At 58.9% G+C, this 18,776-nt stretch overlaps 1 protein-coding gene across 1 annotated transcript; it reads right to left on the reverse strand.

Annotated features, from left to right (window-relative positions):
- Window positions 1-2,667: 2,667 nt before the first annotated feature.
- On the reverse strand, window positions 2,668-3,024 carry SMIM32 (small integral membrane protein 32). Its single transcript, XM_024575233.3, has one exon. It carries the CDS (start codon window positions 2,977-2,979, stop codon window positions 2,668-2,670), a length of 312 nt encoding a protein of 103 aa, XP_024431001.1. The 5' UTR covers window positions 2,980-3,024.
- Window positions 3,025-18,776: the final 15,752 nt, after the last annotated feature.

Genomic DNA, 18,776 nt, shown 5'->3' on the forward strand with positions numbered 1-18,776 from the left:
CATCCCTGCTTGCCAGGGGAGAACCGGGCTCGGTCCAACCTGAGACGGCCCCCTTACCGCCCACAAGTCCAAGACAGCCTAGAAAAGGGAGTGAAATCATTCAGGGCCACCATGTTGACAGAAAGCAGAACCTCAGAGGACTAGCTCCTCTCACTGACCGCCTTGGTTTCTAGATTCCAGGTCTGCAGGCCCAGTTACCTAGGAGTTCCTTCCAGAAACACCTCTTTGTCTGAAGCGGTCAAGCCTTTGGTTTCAGTGGCTGAGGCCACTGCAACCCTGCAGACATCAGAGGGGTGCTTTCCAGGCGGTCTCCGTCTCTGCTCGTTTGAGCTGTGACCGCCATGCTTTGGGCCAGGACGGCATTGAGGGGCCCCTGTAGCCTGCTGGGTCACTCTGACTAACCAGTTCTGGCCAAGCAATGCCAGGGGACCTCTGAGCCTGTCATCCACTCCTGTTTCCCCCTTGCATTTGTTTGTGGGCACAGTAGCCAGGGAGACCACATCCTGTCTGGGGGCCAGCTTCTCTCTTTAGCGTGTTGGGTACTAGCACGTTACATTGGCGGTGTTGTTTAATGTTATGTCATAGAGCTAGGTGATACAATACTCCTTCTGCAGGCGAGGAAACAGGCTAAGGCAGATTAAGTAATTTGTGCAGGGGCACACTGCCCATGAGCAGCGAAGCTGCGGTTTGAAGTCAGACAGACTGCAGAGCGTGTGCTTCTGAGCACTCTGCACACTGCCTGCAGGTCTGGCCTTGGGGAGACGTGGAAGAGGAATACTCCGCCCCTACCTTAGTCTGCTACCCCTCACAGCCCCCCGCATCAGCACGTGCGACCTCATTCTGCCAGCCAGGGTCCTCCTGTCTCCTGCGTTTATCCCATTTAGTGCCTCTGCAGTCGAGGGTCACACAGATTAGCTGGGTTATCCTTACTGTAGGCTGGAGAGGTCTGGCCACATTTCCAAAGACAAAACTAAAACGTCCTGTGAGGTCATCACAGAACGAGCACCACTAGGGCTCAGCGGGTGTCAGCTGTCCAGCGCATGGGTAATTAAGCCCAGGGTGAAATGCTGCTGCTCCTCTCTGCTGCCTCGTGGGATACGAGCCAGGAGGGTCTTGGGCGCCGGCTGGGAAGTGGAGGTGAGGGGCCCTGGCTGAGACGCCAGCCCTGGCTCGCATTCTCCCAGCCTCAGCCTGGGTCCTGAGGCTGGTCTCTGTGTCCGACGACCCCCACCGAAGGTCTGCAGAGTCATGTGCCGTATGCATCCTGCCAGAGGCAGGTGTCTCTAGCATCCTTCAGATTCTCAACCCCCGAGTGGCCCCCAAATGGCTCAGAACGCTGGGTTAAATAATCTACCAGATCATTGTTAGAGTCAAACACTCTTTTAGCTCCAGTGCCCCACTGAGCCAGGGGACTCCTGAAACTATTTGAAACACCTATAAAGAAGAGTACCTAGAATTAGGTTCACTTTGCAAATGGCCAGGGTTATTATCACAAGTATTTCTTTCCCCTCGAAGGTTCTGTCAGGTAGTCTCCTCCTGGTGGGGTTTACTCTCACCCGCTGCTTTAGGCTGTGTTCTCCGGGGCTGACCTCCTGCCCAGTGTGGGAAGAAGTGCGGAGCAGCTGCCCCCGGCCTCTGCCCCGTGGGCCCTTCCTTCACCAGCTGGTTCTGACCCAGAAATGGCTTTTGGAAGGTTCAGGCCCAGGGCGGCTCTGAGAGCAAAGGAGAGGGCAGGGAACAGAAGGGACGGTCTCCACGGAGCCCCGTTTCAGGGACTTTTTTCCAGCAGAGGCGGCAGCAACTCCTCTTTGGCACCCATTCTAGGAACACTTTCCAGAGCTAGTACCTGACTGACGGCCGCGAAGAGCCGGAGAAGAGGGAGGAACCCGAAAACGGACCCGGCCACTGCGAGGCAGGAGGCGGGCTGTGCCGGCCCTCACCCCCTTTCCGAAGTGACGCAACCAAAGACCAGAGCGATCTCAGCACTGGGTATAATTCCGCGAGGTTTTATTGCTGATATGCGGCCCCTGGAGATGGGGGACGTGGATCCCCACCGTGGGGTGGTGCTTCTACACGGGTTCCCCTCCGCCTGTGCCTGCAGGGAAAACTGGGTCCTCGGACCAGGCTGGGACCTAGTGAAGCTCCGCGCCCCCTCACTTCCCTTGGGGCACGCGGTCCCCAAGGGCCATCATTCCACAAAGTGTCTAAATTCAGGCTCGCGTCCTAGGGGGCCCTCGGTGCCAAAGAGAGGGGGAGGCGGGGGAGGCGCGGGAATACAGCCACAAGGCCAGCGAGTCCGACAAGCAGGGTCCGGCCCCTTCTGTGCGCAAAGTGAGGAAGTCAGCAGGCTGCGAGGAAGGTGCCTAGTCCCCTCGGCGCTGGGTCTTCAGGAAGGACCAGCTGGACCGCTGTCCCGGGGAAGAAAGACTCTGACCGGGTGTCAGAAACTACCCCGCGGTTACTAGGAGTGGGCCCTAGGCAGCCCTGACGCCTCCGACTCCCTTCACGCCCAGGTGCCACTCGCAGTCGGGGAGGGTCTTTGGGTCAGGGCGCAGGATGCCCAAGGGCTGGCGACCCTCTGAGGTCAGGCCCTCCCTGTCCGGCTCACCCCTACAGCTCGCAGCGAAACCCAGACACAGCGCTCGCCGGCCCTGGCTCTCTGGGCGGTTACACCGGCCGTGTCTTCCAGGGCGCGCGGGTGTCGCGCAGCGAGCGGTCGTGGAGCGGTGCGGCGAAGGCCGAGTGGCGCAGCTGGCAGCCGATGAAGAGGACGACGAGTGCCACGGAGAGCAGCAGCAGGAAGAAGAGCAGCAGGTAGGTGGACAGGTCGGGCTTTGCGGCCGCTCCGTCCCGCATACCGTGCGCGGTGGCCAGCTCCAGCGGCAGAGCGCCCTCCGCCTTGAGGGTAGCTGCCAAGGCCAGCGCGCCGCCTACCGCCGCCTCGGGGCTGCCAGTGGCGTTGAGCACGTCTCCGTACATGGCTCGCGGGACCCCGGGCGACCCGCTTACTGCGCCTTGCGAGGACCTGCGCTGCCCCGCGCCTCCATGGCGCGCCTTCCCGCCCTGCTGCGCGCTACTGACCGGCAGTCGGTGCCTTTAGGGCTGCTGGGGCTGCAGAGCCGGGGTCGAGGCGCTCCCACGCGTGCTTAGCTTTCCTCCCGGCGGTGAAGGACCCTGGGATCGCCTCAGCTGGACGGCTCCGTGCCCGCGCCCCTCGGGCTTTCCCAGGGTCTCACCATCGCCACCCGCGGCACCGAATCTCCCGTCTCGGGGTTTTACAGCCGCCCTCTCGACTCAGACCTCCAGCTCCAATGAGCTCCGCGCTCCGGGGCACCTGTGGGCTGCAGCTGGGGTGAGAGGTGCCTGATGAGCGGGACCGCAGCTTGGGTCGCTGCTCGGCACCCTCGGGATGCCCAGGGCACCGAGGGCGAAGGCAAGGAGTCCGCGTCTTCCGGTGCCGCCGTGTCTCGGAGCGGTGCTGCAGCCTCGCGTCCCTGCCCAGACGCCGGGCGTGCAGCGGGCCTGCCTGCTCCTGCGGGCGCCGAGCTCCCGTCTGGAGCCAGAGACTGAGCGCCGAGGCGGCTTGGAGCGAGCGCAGGTTCCGGGGCGGGGGGGCGGGACTGGCAGGGGCTGTCCCCCGGGAGCGGCTGGGAGCCAATGAGCACCGGAGAGGACAGGGCTGCCACCGCCCGGCCCAACTCACATCACTCACAGACAGAGGGACCCACCGAGGGGAGGAGGAAGAAGAAACGCAGGGGCCCAGACTGACGGACAAAGAAACGAGGACAGACTTAGCAGAGACGCCAGAGTCGTGGGCAGCAAAACGACTTGGACACATGGTCCAGCCAGGCACCGGCACCTGCCTTCGCTCTTCCCGACCTTCCCCGTCCCAGCCAAGCCTGGTCGGCCCGGGGCCCCACTGGCTGCTGGGTCTCAGGCAGGGCGTGTGGCCTGGAGGGGAAGCCCCAGGCCACTCCCAGGCAAGCTGGGACTGGTTGGTGGGCCCTGGCGGCTCTCTCGCTGTGGCTTGAGTGCACATGTGCTCCCCCCGCCCCCCATCATGAGCTCACTCACTCAGCGCCCTGGCCTGGCCAGTTCTGGCCCAGGGGCAGGAGGAGGAGAAATGCTGGCCCTGCCCCACCTGCCTCGGCAGCCCTGGCAAGGGCTTGGTGGGCAGCACAGAGGGAGCAGTTAGCAGGACTGAGAGAGGAAGAAAGAAGGGCCGTCTCTTTTTCCAGGAGTCCAAACTCCTCACTTCCTCTGAGACCCCTTCCAGTCCCTGCAGACTAGAATGGTAGAAGGGGAACCAGTGCCCTGGCGGCCGCAGCCCCCACACTTCCCAAGAAACACCGGCCACCCTGGACTTCCCCTGTCTGGTAGGGCGGGACTCAGGGGAGGCAGGCGAGAAGCCGAGGGCAGAACACAGAAGGAGGTGCTTGCACTCCAGTCCTACAGGTGCAGTGGGGAGCGAGTGTGCTCCCTCCATGTGGCACCCTACCCAGTCCCAGCTCTGCTGCCTGCAGGGTCAGCCAGGTTCACAGCTGTCTTCCTTCCCTGTCAAGGGGTGCTGTGCACAGGACAGCTCCCTGAGCCCTGGCTGAAGGAAGAGGGGACAGATGAGTGAGTCAGTTATTCCCCTCTCCCTCCCTGCACCTTACCCTCAGCCACCTGGTGACAGTGACCTAAACCACCAAGCTGTGCCGCGCCAGTTTTGGCCACATGGCCACAGCTCATGCCCACAAATCCCAGCTCGGCCCAGGACAAACACCTTGGGGAGCTCTTTGTCTGACACTGGCATCGTGGTTCCGCGTCCCGACCCTGCGGGGTGGTTGACTGCTGGCGGAGTAAGGTGCCTGTGTGCTTCAGAGCCCGTCTTCAGTGGTTTCCTCTTACTCCCATAGATGGGCTCCTGGGGGCCTCCCTGGACTGGGGGCAGGGGGCCTGTGTGTTGTGTGTGCAGGTGGTGGGTGGAGGGGTGGGAGACAGCAGGACCTGGCAGGGCGCAGCGGTGCCAGTCTGCCCACCTTGGTCCTGGAGACTGTCCAGGGTGCTGCATGGGCCCTGGACCTCAGCCCCGACGCCTGGCTGCTGCTCAGGCTAGCCCCCGCTTTCCCACATGGGAGAGCTGCTCCGAGCGGGGCAAGGCTCACCCCGGTAACCCAAGACGGCCACCAGGAGCTGTGGCGCAGCAGCCTTGGCAGTGGGCCACCTGGATAAGGGGCCGTGTCCCTTTCTCCGAAGGCCTGACCTATTTCAGATAGCATTTTATGCAGCTGCCAGCAGCATCCCAGGCGACATGACATGAATCCAGAACAGGCCTCCTGTCTGATGCTGTCAGCCATGGGAGGGTCCGCATGGGGGTGGGTGGAGGGGGTTTATCCAGGTGAAGCCCCTGCTGACCGTAACCCCGGCATCCTGGTAGGGCTTGACTGCAGGGCTTATGTGTGTGTGGGGGGTGGGGTGGGGGGGTCTGGCCTGGAATTCCCTCCTCGTGTCTTCGTGGGGAGTCACGTGGCCCTGCTGTCCCCACTATCTCTGCATTCCACCCTTGCAGTCAGGTGAGGCACTAGGCAGTGGCAGGAAGGAGGGGCAGCTCAGCAGGGAGGTGCTAAGTGGGATCTGGGACTGCGAAATGGGGTTCGGGGCAGCGGTTTCTGGCCCTGCTCAGGAAGCATGCTGCGAGTGCTCAGGGAGTGTGTTTGGAGCAGGGGCAGCCTGAGAGGGTTGGGTGTGGACAGTGGCGAGGGGGCGTGCCCTGTAGCTCAGGCTGCGGTTTAGGAGGAGAAATGCTGAACCTGGGGTGACTGGCGTGGCTCATTTTCTCCCCACAGCTGCCGCTTCATCATCATATTGAATTTTGCTGAAGTAACACACGCCGGGTTCTGCAGCCTGTGAATGGTAGAGCTGGGACTTGAACCTGGGCAGCCGGGCTCCAGAGTCCATGCACTCAGCCTCGCCCACAGCTGCCTCCAGTGCCATTCAGGGACCTCTTCCCCCGGCGGGCACTGGCTTGGGCCTCAGCGTGACCACTCCCCTTGCAGCCGCCTGGGAGAGGGGCACTGCTGTCCCCTGTGTTTTCCCACGGAAGAAGCTGGAACCCTGAGAAGTGGAGTCTCTCGCTGAGGCCACACAGCCAGGCTGTGGTGCAAGGGAGCCTCAGATTCTGTCGCCTGTGCTTGTCCACTCGTGTTAAGTTGCTTCTTTTAATGGGAAACTTGGCAAAGAGCACGAGATTAAACCGCCTTGCATTTGGTCGAGTCAGAGGAGGTATCTTGCCCTCTTTTGGGGGTTCTTTTGGTTCCAAAGTGGGGAGGGCGCTGTTTCTTTTCCGAAAGATGTTCAGAGCCCCGAGAGGGCGGTCATGGTCCCTGAATGTCCCTGGGCAGGAAACGAACCAAGGCCGGACTTGAGTAAATGCAGACAGGGGGTTACACAGCTTTTTACCAAGCCAGAGCGACCTTCCCTGAAGGGCGCTCTGTGTGCCCGCACATTTGTGTCTCGGGAAAGATTGTAAAGGGCTCAGAGGCTGGCTTTGACAGGCAGAGGTCACAGGCTGGGGCCCCAGAGCGACCTCTTCCCCATCACGCGGTCGCTGAGTGACATCCGTGCCTCCCACTCCAGCCCGTCTGCGGAGAGACGGGAGAGGCGCCGCAGGGGTGCCTTCCCTGCCACTGCGGGGGCTATTTGGCTTCTGTCTGATAGAAACTTGGGAGACCAGGAGCATCAGCGCCTCACGATTTCATAGACTGCTGCACTGGCCTGCAGCGCTTGGTGAAGCTATTTCTGTTTATTCTGTACTCCAGGGGAATTGTTATTAAGCTACTCAGCATTACCCAGAGGCTGGGGTGGAGACCCACGGCGACATGCTGCTGTGTGAAGGCTGGACTGTGTCGCTGCTGCCCTCCCTGTGTGTTGGGGGAGGCTGCAGCGGGCGCTGCTGTGGAGTGGCTTCCTCTGCCCCCGAGAACGCCGATGGTGCCTGGAAAGGAAACAGTGCCCTCCCCACTTTGGAACCAAAAGACCCCCCCCGAGAGGGCATGACATCTCCTCCGACTCCACCAAATGCAAGGCCTTTCCTTTAACCATCACCCCTGGCCACGTTCTTCCTTGTTTTTGTTTTTGATTATGTTTTTACAGGTGGCTTTGGCAGCCGTAGTGGTTGGAGATTTAAGGTTGCGTGTTAGAATGACCATTTCGGAACTCAACAGCCAGTAGGCCAACCCCAGGCTCCGAAATGAAGAGATTTTCCAAGCGGTAACGGGCAGACGTAGGCTCGGACAGTCGGCAGCCAGAGCCCAAGAGGGTTGCAGTCGGTTCTTGGAGGGGGTCACTGAGAAAGGGTGGGTGTGGGGAGAGGCAGTTCTGTAAGGGGAGCGCTCACAACAGGGCTCCCCACCTAGAAACAGTGCCTTGCCCTCTGACCCCTGATCCTGTGGCCTGTGCTGTCTCACAGGATCAGGTGGCAGGGTGGAGAGGCAGCAATGTGGTTCACAGGGCTGCCTGGGGCTGGGACTGGGAGTCTCAGAAGAGAGGCACAGGCGATGGTCCAGGCCGCCAGTCACCCACCCATGGCCGAGGACAGCACCAGCTGGAAAGACCTAGAAGCTCTGGGACTGGGAACCTGCAGGGCAGGGCATCACCAGCTCCTGTCATCAGTATATCCGTCTCTTGGCCACCTTCAGAGCGAGCTCTCTGGCCAGTCTGGTGGCGTGGGGCTGGGCTGGGGAGCTGCAGCAGGCACAGGCCTGAGCTTGTCATCAGACTCTGCCCTGAGCTGGGCTCCCTGATGGGCGGGTGGGGGCCTGACTTCCCAGAATTGCAGCAAGTTAGTTCTGGGCCTGCATGGACTGGCCTCCCTCCCCAGCTAACCCCCTCCCCCATGAAGACCAGGTCCAGCCTGCAGACAGGCCCTTTAGAGAAGTCTGCCTTCTGGATGGGCCCCTGGCAGCGGGGCTGGGCCTCCTGCAGAACTGAAGTCACTGTGGGCGCTAACAGGGATCAGAGAGGAGAGGCGGCTTTTGACAACATCCGCTCTTCACACCCCTCCCCTCCTTCCCTTAGAGTGTGCAGGTGGGTGTCCTTGGACTCGCCACAGAACTTGACCCATGGACATGAACAAGGGTGGGGCATTGCCTGAGGGAGTGGGGGGTGGCTGGGTGGAGGGGGGCAGAGGGGGGAAATTAGGACAATTGTAATAGAGTAATCAGTAAAATATAATTAAATAAAAAATATAGAGGTGGATTTTTCATCTTTGACTAGAAAGAGGGGGGAAATTTAAGTTTACAAAAATTGGAAGCATATTCTGTTAGGAATAATTAGAAAATTATTCCTAAAACATGATTCCTAATCCATAAAAGAAAATTGTTTTCTTTTTCTCCCAAAGTTTAAACACAACAAAACCAACAACAACAGCAACAAAACAACTTGGTTTCTCTCCCATGAAGCTCCTAGGGGTCCCAACAATCTCCACTTAGGCGAAGTCCCACCCCATAGCCAGTCACCTGGCCGCAGACCATCCCTTGGCCAAAGTCTGGGGGCAGCTCTCCTGTCTGTCCTGGTCCTTCCTGCACCTCTGCCTGAGGCGGTGGCCTCTTTGGGGGCGGGGGGCGTCCCGGGGCAGAGGGGACTGCAGATGTGCAGTGGGGGCAGAGAAAGGCCCCTTCACCAAAGCAGCAGCACGCTGGTGATGAAAAATTCTGAGAATGTCCTTTTTGCTGTCACTTCTTGACAGGGGGGAGGTCCAGGGCCTGATTCTTGAGGAAATGTGATTATTTAAAAAAAGTGTTCAGCGAGAGAACTGAAGCTGGCCTTTCCGTGGCATTTTGAAACCTAAATTGGAAACTCCATCAGCATTGCCATTTCATGCCGCGGCAACGGGAACCCCACCTGCTCCCCACCCCGGGACTCCACTCCCAGGTCTGACGCCGGGGTGTCTCCACCCCGGAAGGTTCCCTGGGGAGACATGGGTGGTCCCTGCACCCCAGTACTGCTGGAGAGGGGCCTCCCACCTCCCTCCCGAGGAGGCTGCCCGTGAGCTCTCTGCGGGGCGGGCGAAGTGGGCTGGGTGATTCAGAGTCATCAGACCCTTCCCTGAGGAGGCCTTTGAGATGACACTCCCCCAGAGATGGCACTGGATTTTCTCAGCATCTCGACTAGAACCAAATAGGGAAAACGAGAAACTTGGGGGTGTGAAGGGCATCTTGAGATCGGACAGCCCACCATCTAGCACGGCCGGGCCTGGGTTCCCCCACCCAGGCAAGAAAGGCAGCGTGGGCCCTGCCCTGCAAGGGGGCCACGGGCGGTGGGGCAGCTTCTGCGGGAGTGGGGCCTCGGTTCCTGCTCGTGGTACCTCCTCTCCCCAGCTCCTTCAGATTCACATGTGGAGCGCTTTAAATTCAGGTTCTGGCCCCAACCTCAAGGATTCCAGCCAAGGATTTGGAGCTGGGGGTGTACGTGTGTGTGCGCGCCTGCGTGTGCATGGGTGTTCGTGAGCATTGACCTAGGTGTCCCCCTGTGCTGCCCGGCACCTAGACCCTTCCTTGTGGCAGATGACTGTCAAATTGCCTCCAGGAAGGAACCACAAGGATAACAAAGCAGTCAAGTGATTTTTTTCAGTTTCTAAAGTCTAGGCCCGGATAGAAGGTTTGGAATGCGATGTGAGTGGGGGAGGGGCTGGGGCCGGCACAAATGGCAGGCACCTTGGGTGGATTATAAAAAGGTGCTGCCTCCTTGGCAGGACGTGGGCAGATGTGAGCCTCCTGTCCTACCCCCGCCCCGCAGTAGGGCACACCTGTGGGGTGCAGGCACCGGTCCACTGGAGGGGAAGCCCCGGTGGGGGGTGGGGGGCAGTTTCCCATCTCCGCATGAGAGAAGATCTCCCTGGACCTGGGTGGGGCAGGGCGGGCTGGGAGGTGAGGAGAGGGGAGACAAGGAGACATTGGATGTTGGTGCGTCCCCGAGAGGGGCTCTGTCTGTCTTGGGAAGGTTAATAGAAACTCGACAGTTTCCAGGATAAAGGTGCGGGGAGAGAGAATAAACACCTTCGTTGGTGCCATGCTTGAGGCAGAAGCCCTCAGACTGTGGATGGCTTCCCCAGCCCCCGGCGGTGTGAAGTGGAGGAATAATTCCCACAAGCTCACCTAAGTGTGTGTGCTTAGAAGCGCCCAGAGGGCACAGCTAGCTTTCTCTGGCTCCCAAGGCTCCAAGGTGTTTCAGGAAGGGCATGAGCCCTGGCCAGGTATCTCAGCTGGTTGGAGCATCATTCCTATTTGCCAAGGTTGTGGGTTCTATCTCCAGTCAGGGCACACACAAGAAGCAACCACTAAATGCATCAGTAAGTGAAACAATGAGTCAATGTTCTCTCTCTCAAATCAATCAAATGGGAATGAGGCTCCCTGAGGCAGCGACCTGCAGGACTGCCCTGCAGGGAGCAAAGAGAACAGCAGGCGCCTGGTGGACGCCCACACAGAGGACTATGGGCGGGATGTCCCCCACCCGTCTTCCCATCTTACTAGCACAGCTCGGGGAGAGGAGGGGTGTGGACCCGCAGCTGACACTTGGACCATTTCAGGGGAATAGTTGGGGGGTGGGACAGGGTGGGGACCTGGGGAGCTCCTCACAGAGACTAGGGGAAAGATAATATAACATTTCCTACCCACTTGGATTTGTAGATTAAGACTGATACAAATATGTACCGAAAACCACAAGTAAATAATGAGCTCTGTGTGATGGGATTCAGGGAGATCCTCATTTTCTTTCTGAGTGCTGAGGTTTTTGAAAATTTCTCCAGTGACCATGGTTTACTTTTGTAATGAGAATAATCTTTTTTTTTTTTTTTTTTTTTTTTAAAACAGTATTAAAAAACCGCAGAAGTAATTTGCTGTTTTATTTCTCTCCCCTTTCCGGGGTCCTGGGTCCTTAAGTGCTTCCTCCATCACACTTCCTTCAGATCCTGGAGCCCGCCCTGCTGGCCTGACGGGCCGTGATTCACGATGATGATGCCGCCGCTGAGAAAATAGCATCATCAGGACACTTTAATCCTCCCCGCACTCACTTGAGAGGACAGCCAGGGTGGAAGGGATAGTCTCATCATTTCTGGCTTCGTGGAGATGGATGGTCTCCGCTCTGCCCCAGGCAGGGGGTCTGCGCTGGGATCTGCTGAGCCAGAGTCTCCGCCTGGCCTTTCCACTGCCCAGGCTGCCGAGGTAGCGCCCTTGCTTGGAATCTGCTCCTGTGGCCCCTAGAGCCCTGGCTCGGAGCCTCACTCTGAATCACGAGGAGGAAAAGGCCCACCCTCGGCTGATGGGACTGTTTGGAAAGAAAGGGAAAGGATGACAAACCTGCTGGGCCCCTTTAAAGAATCCCCACCTGGGAGCCACCGGATGAAAATAGAACCGGAGGAAGGAGGGGGAGGCTGAGTGAGCTGGAGGGAGAAACATGCTGATTATTAAACAGTGAATTACCTGGGTCTAATTATGAGCACACTTACATAGCACATTTCCTCTGATACAGATCGGAAGTGGCTCCGATTCTGTCGGAAGAGTAGGAAAGGGTGATTAAAAAAAACAAGCGGGCGGATGTCAAATATGAGAAGCCAGTCCTGTGTCTTTCTCTCCCCTTTCTGTCAGCTTACAGCTTTTCTCCCTGCATCTCTGGCAGGGCCTGTCCTCATGGGGTGTGAGCGCCCCCCTTGGGGTCAACACCTTCCAGGACACCCAGGAAGCTTGGTGTCTTCTTTGGGCTGGGTTGTCGGCCTCCGGATCTGCTCTCTGACTCCAGGTGAGCCCTGAGATCCCAGGACAGAGGCGTGTGTGGGGGGGACGCTGCCCATGCTCCAATGCAAGAGTGACATTTCCTCACCTCCAAGAAACTGGAGGCAAAATCCAAACTAGGCCTGGAGAACGTTATTACCCAAAGCCTCGTTAGTGCTTCCTGACCATTTACTGTGTTTTCGCTTCGTAATAATGCTGTTTAATAATGGATGTGCCGTACAGGTAGAGTGGGAGTGGGCTATCCACCCCCACTTTTTTCTTGGTGCCTCCGATGCTTTATCCCTCATATTTTCTACATGTCCCCATGTTACACATCCTTCCGAAATGGGAGTAGTCCCACTTCCCTGGTGGAATGAGCTAGCTGGAGTGCTGGACCGTGAGTCCCTGGTCCCATTTCCGCCACCGCTGGGCAGGTGACTTGAAAACCGTGCCATCTGGCAAGTTGACTTCTGGGGCAGTAGTGTTCAAATATGGTTGACCGTCGCAGCTACTCCATAAAATACAGATTCCTAGGCCCCCGTTCCCAGTCTGTAGGTCCACATCATTAACGAGTGTCTCGGGGGATGCTGAGGCAGGAGGTCTGGGGACTGCAGTGAGAAGCACCCCGCAAGGACCATCCTGCTACCCCCAGGCTGCCTCCTGGGGCAGCGCTTCCACACTTGTGGTCCAGCCTAAGGGCATCCCTCCCATTCAGCGGCCTTCACCGGCACCCACTCCACACCTAGTCCTGTTCATGCGGCTCGGGGCCCCCAGGGGTTGGACTTCTGGCTCATGGAGGTCCCACTCAGTGGGCTCCTGGCATCACCTGAGCTCCCTCTGTGCAAAGGAGATATTCATCCTGCCTTGCCCACCTCACGGGGTTGTTTTCATGAAATGAGATAAGGGATGTGAAGTCGAAGGGAGAGTTATCATTGCCCCTTGGGAATGATTCACTGACTGCCTTGTGACAGCTACTCAGAATTGTCTACCACTCATTAAAACTCGCACAAGCCTGCCTCTGTGTTCCCAGGTTCCCTCCCCGCCCTCCAGGGAGCCTGCGAGCGCCTCTGCACCGGGAGTCCACGGCACCTGCAGTCCTGCGCACGAGGCAGTGCGTGAGCTGAGCTGGTGGCTGCGCTGACCGGCTGCATTCAGCTGGTTCTACAACGTGTGCGTCCTTCTGCAAGATGGCCAGAGCTTTTTGGGGGCGGGGGGGGGAGGGAGCTATTGGTGGAAAGAAACAGGGTTGCTTTCTAGGTGGAGCAAAGCTGACCTGGCCATTTGGGACCCCTAACACCAGCACGCTAGTACCTAGGGCCCTGTTGATGGTGGCGCTCAGCATAAGTCATTCTCTTGGGGTGAGTGAGTGCGGCTCCTCTGCTTTGGTTGGTCTGAGGACGGTGGGAAAAGTTCCCGAACCATCCTCCGGTCCCTTTGTTTGAATTATCTACTGTGTGGGTAACAAAGAACTCCAACACTATGTGGCTTAAAACACTTAATTATTTCTTTTGGTCCTGTGGCCCACAGTTTTCTGTTCCGTGGAGCGGACTCACGCCTGTGGCTGGGCTTGGTTGGGAGCTGGGCCGGATGGAAAGGACTAGAGGCCTCCCCTGCTCCCCGTTCCCGCAGCGCCTCTCCAGTCGGGAACCCGGCTTCTCTGCAGCGGGAGGAGCCCCGGGTGGCACGTGCTCGTCTGGCCTTGGCCGAGGCTGTGCTTGCTGACATCCCATTGGCTCACGGTAGTCACATGACCACGCCCAGCGTCCACACGGGAGGGGGCGAGGGCCGCTGAGGTCCTGATTCACCACGTTCTTCTTTCTCGGGAAGGCGCTATAACCCTTCGTGGGCCGGGACAGGTGCCGCGCTGGGGGCTTGTGTCCCTTGCGCTCTGTCCACAGGCACCCAAGGGCTGAGGCTCTGCCGTCCCCTGGCCTTGGGCGCGGGAGGTGTGACTTGGGGAGGTGGTGCAGGTCCAGGCTCCTGTGTTCCGTGTGCGGTGGTCCTGCTCCCGCGTAGCCACAGTCGGTCCAGAGGCGACTCAGAGGCCTGGCAGGTAAGCTGTTTGTCGGTTACTTTTACTCTGGGTACCGTAGCTTTGCTCCACCACTGCCTCTATGCCTTGGTTCTGAGTCATGGGTCCCAGGTGCCCTGGAGATGGACCACCAAGCCCGTCACCCTCGACATCATGGGGCCGCCTCCAGGCCTCTGCTGCCAGGTGGACCCGTGTGAGAGCATTTATGGGTCTGCTCCCCGTTTTCCCTTTCCTCCAAGTGCCTTGGGCCCAGGTCCCATGCTCACCTTTGGACCCTCCCTGTCCTGACCGTGTGCTGCGCGCCAGGTGGCCCGCCACACCCTGGGGGCTTGGCACACTTTGGCTGTCCTCGGAGTTACCCAGGCACCTGCCTGTGACCGTGGAGGTGTCTCCTAGGTCCTGTGGGGTGTGACGGTCCTCTTGTCTTCCTCACACAGCTGTCCTCTTGTCTCGGCCTGCGGGCTCCATTTTCCAGAAGAGGTTCCTTTTGTTTCACCTCTGGGGCATCTGTCGTGTCCTCCGTGTGCAGTAGGAAGAGAGACTTGGAAGGGCTTTAGGAGTCGGGAAGGTGGTATTTCTGCCAGTTGGGAGAAAAACTGACAATCTGTCCAGAGTGACTGCAGTACTGATCTACCTGTGCCACCCTCTCCTGCCACCTCGCGCAGTGGAAATCATTCCCCCCTGAGCTGGCACTCGGGGACATGCAGGCTTAGAAGTTCCAGGACAGAGAGAACCTGTCTGTGCATCTTCGGATGGGGGGGCCTCCTCCCTCCCCCCCGCCCCCGCCCCATGGCCTTTGCTGAAATGCAGAAGCCACACTCTGTTCCTGCTGTGGGTGACAGACAGTGATGAAGCTGTGACTTCTTTGCTTGAGGATGTGTCTAAAAGAACAGATTAGCACTCAGATAGAACAGTCACCTTCAGCTGGCCCCACAGGCTTTGGGGGCTTGTGATTTAGCGCTGCAGGTCGGGGAGGCACCAGCGGCCCTCTTGATGGGATGTCTCTCTGTGATGGATCGGACTGAGCACGAAACCCAGCCCTCTTCTGTCCTGTCGTTGGCACAATCCAAGAGTTACCTCCCCTCTCTCGGAGACTGACGCAGCTCAGGTGGGGGCAGTCACCACTCCCTCGGCCCCCACTAGTGTGGAGACTGAGTTGCTGCAGATGCTGGTACAGATGCTGGTGTTCGTGTGACATTAGTGATCTGTGCTCACGGGAAGTGGCGAACGTCTCCTTAACCCAATGCTGAGTTTTATTAATGTAACGCAAATAGCTCCCTACCCCGTACCTGTAAAGTAAGGCTCTATGTTTCCTGTTTATAGCAGGAGCCTTACCGGCCAGAATTGGTCGCCCTCAAAGGGTCTTCTGGTTATTTCTGGAGTCTCTGAGTGGTGACCCCGCAAACGAGGGTGATAATTGTAGTCACCATGCCGACCCCCTTCTCCCTTTCTCTGTTTCGCCACCCTGTGGCTTGCTGCTGGGACAGCTGTGAAGAGGTGCCTCACGGGGGCCCCACAGGAGCACTGGGTGCCCATTGTGGGTCCTTCCAGAGCTGGAGCCTGGGCAGAGCCGGGAAAGGGCCTTCCCACCAGGCCTGCTGTGCACACGTCATCAGGGCCCAGAGCAGCCACGTTCAGCTGCTGTAGACGCGCTCTGAAACAGAGCGTTGTCCCGCTGTCCAGGACCTCACCGAGTCTCAGGAGAAACAGCTCCTGGCCCTCAGGCCTCCAACCGCGGAAACAGCACATCAGCCCCAGGGGGACGGTGGAGCAGGGAAGTCCAGCAATCTTTCTGTGTTTATCAGGACTCTGGTGAAGGCGATGTGCCCCAGAAACCTATTGCAAACGTAGCCTCTACGAAAATGGGATTTTTTTGGTGGCTACACTGAGAATGCTTCTGGACTAGGTCCCCAGACATGGGGTGTCAGGGGTGAGTGTCACTCAGCTCCTCTCCCCCACCGTCCCCTCTTTATGTGCCCTCTCTTTTCTCCTCTCCCCTCTTCTCCCCTCCCCAGCTGGTGGGGTGGGGTCAGGTGACAGCCTGTGCTGGGGAGGGGGGGTGAGATCAGTTGCCAGCTAAGGAGGGGTCACAGCCGGTACAAGCCGGTTCCTTGCCTGCCCCCTCCGCCCACCTTTCCCTGCTTCCTCGCTTTCCCGTGTGCACCCGTCTGGAGGTGGGTGGGCGGAAGCGGCAGCTGTAACTGTGGTCTCCCCGGAGTGTCTGCGTCTGTACTTGGACACCTGACAGCGTCCCGTGAACTTGGGTTTGGGTGTCCATTGCCTTCTTTTGCCTTCGGTTTCCCAACACGCAGCTGGGCGGGTGGGTCATTGGCCCGAGTGGGAGTGGGGTCAGTGCCACTGGACTTGGGGGCGCCCCTCTTTGTCAGCTGGCGTCATCCTTGTCAGCACTCAGCGGGCTCTGTTTGACCCAGTTATCTCAGTCTCAGACGCTGAGGCGATGGGATCCACAGTTTGCAAACGTCCTGCAGTGCAAGGGCACTGGGCTCTGGCCTGGGCTGGGGGACGCCCCTCCCTCCCTCTGCCCCAGGCCTCCCCAGGAGCTGGTGGGAGGGCGGCTGAGCAGCTGATGGCCTCCTGGCTGCTGTCCCCTGTCACCCCCATTCCTCTCCTGCTCAGTCTGAGGGGAGCGTTCCTGGATATGCTTTCTCTGAAACTTTGGGATTCTTCCCTTAATTGTCTTCCTTCAAAGGCTCAGGCCTTTGGGAACCCAAGCCCAGGACCCCTTTATTTTTCCCTGTGTTTGTGTCATTCCTTCCCTGAGGCAAAGGGCACAGGACATCCTAGCTGATCAACTGGGGTGAAGTGAAGGGAGAAACCCTGGGCAGAGCAGGGAGTCGGCCCAGGCCTGAGCTCACTGTGTCTGCAGACTGGCCGAAGGGCTTAGGGCACCTGGTTAACATGGCTGCGGTGACTTACAGCCTTGTCTCTCCCGGAGCCTCTGCCCTCCTGCACCGGCACCACCACCATCCTCCAAGGCAAGAGGAAGAGCCCAGATACAGAGAACGGGGCGGGGCTTCCCTGCCTCAGCAGATCAAAACCCCCAGTCCCTGTCAGCCTCCAGGGGCCTCTGAATTGCATTTCACAGGAGCCTCAATGAGCACTTGGAGGGATGGCAGGTGGTGAGGCTACTTATTTTTAACCAGACTCTGCTCCTGAGCTGGGCAAGGTGTCTCACCCCCACTTGGGGGTGGGGTGGGGCAACAGACAGAAAGGTGGCTGTCAGTGGCCTCCCCAGGCCTGTGGCCTGTGGAAGGGCTTCACAGAGTTGCGCCTACATGTGGGACCACAGCTCCGACTGTGCTGGCCATTTTTTTTTTTTGTCTTCTGGGCCTTATTGGGGGGGTGGAGGTAACCGGTGACAGTGGGCAGAGGAGCCTTCTCGAGGGTGTGAGACACATCCTGTAGGAGCAGCTCTGGGGACTGATTGGGGCTTTTGCCCAGGAAATGACACTAGGGTATGTGGAGCCCTATTATGAACCATCAGAAGGTGATAAGTTGCTGGTGAGCTTGCTGCTTAACCACTGTTACCTGGCAACCTGGACAGAGCGGTGCAGCCGCCACTCCTGAGCCCCTCAGCGCTCAGCTCAGCCAGGTCTGCTCTGTGTCCGCCTGGGGCAGAGTCTGAGGCCAGCCTCCTCCGGCACTGTGACCGCTGACCCGGCACTGAGCTGCTGCAGGGGTGGCTTCTACCTCCTGCGGAGTCACGAGGGTTTCAGAGCCTGATGGTGCCGCCTGAAGCAATTTTAGAAAATGGGGGTCCAGCAGTGATTCAGTGAGCGGCCACTCCTCGGCTCTGGACCAGTGTACAATGGGGGTGAAACCAACCTGGCCCTGCGTGGAGCTTCCCCTGGGTGGTGGACACAGGCGTCACGGGGTGCTTCAGTCACAGACCGAGAGAGGACAGTGTGCAGAGTGCTGTGAGGGGACCGGTCTGGGGCTTTGGCAAGGGTGCAAGTTTTGGGGGTGTCTGTGGACTTTTCAGGGAGGGTTTGGGCCTGTTCTCCTCCTGTTCTCTGCCCGTGAGCCCCCCCAGACTCCAGGCCTCACTCTCCCATTGTCTCTGAGAACTGTTCCCTTGGCAGGACTGGAGGAGGAGGGGGAGTGTGGGAGGTTGTCAGTTCCTGGAAAATCACTGAGCTCTGGCCCTGACTCCGGGTGATGGCTCTGCCTGCCCTCAGTTCCAGGCCTCTCCAACAGCTTGTGACAAAAGAGGGGTTCCTCTCCTCCCCCACACTCTTCCGGCCAGCAGCCAGGAATGGTCCCTGGACTACCTTCGCCTCCCAAGCGCACCATCCACAGCTAATGGATAGTGCTAGTTTCCCTTTCCAGTTTCTAATTACTTCGAGGGACCTGTTTTCCTTTATCTCCTTACAGCGGGGCCTGGAGACGTGGGTGTGACAGGGAAAGGCCACCAGGGATTTAAAAGTGGGGCTGCCAGCTGCCTCTGGTGGAAGGCAGATAGGGAGTCTGAATAATGCGTTAGGAGTGTTTATTAGCAGTCTGATGAAGATGAGTGAGGGATTGGAAAGGGAATCTTCCAGAAGCGAGGGTAACTTGTGCCCTGGATAAATCGGTTTCTCTTCCTACAAGGCACATCGGCCTCTGGATTCTTTGTACAGAGGAGCCGCTCTGGAAACCTGGGTCTCCTCCCCAGGGCGGGCGAGGGGCTCAGTGAATACTGCTGAAGGCATTTGGCCCTTGCTGGTGGCCCGAGGGGGCCACGGCGGGGCGTCTGAGCAAAGTTCCTGGACAGTGCACCCCGGGGGACAAGCAGGCTGTCTGACCAGCATTCTGGCCCGGCAGGCTGCTGAAGGCCGTCCGTGGACCCTCACAGGGTCCCCCCCACCCCGCACCCCAAGCAGAACTAACATCTGTAAAGCCCCCTGAACACACACCACGCCCCCTACCCTGCAGATGCCTCTCTCTGTTTCTCATTTGAACTTGGGGTGGTGGTGCCACGTTTCAGGGGTGTG

This window comes from Desmodus rotundus, chromosome 10, assembly GCF_022682495.2.
Source record: "Desmodus rotundus isolate HL8 chromosome 10, HLdesRot8A.1, whole genome shotgun sequence".
Taxonomy (NCBI): Eukaryota; Metazoa; Chordata; class Mammalia; order Chiroptera; family Phyllostomidae; genus Desmodus; species Desmodus rotundus.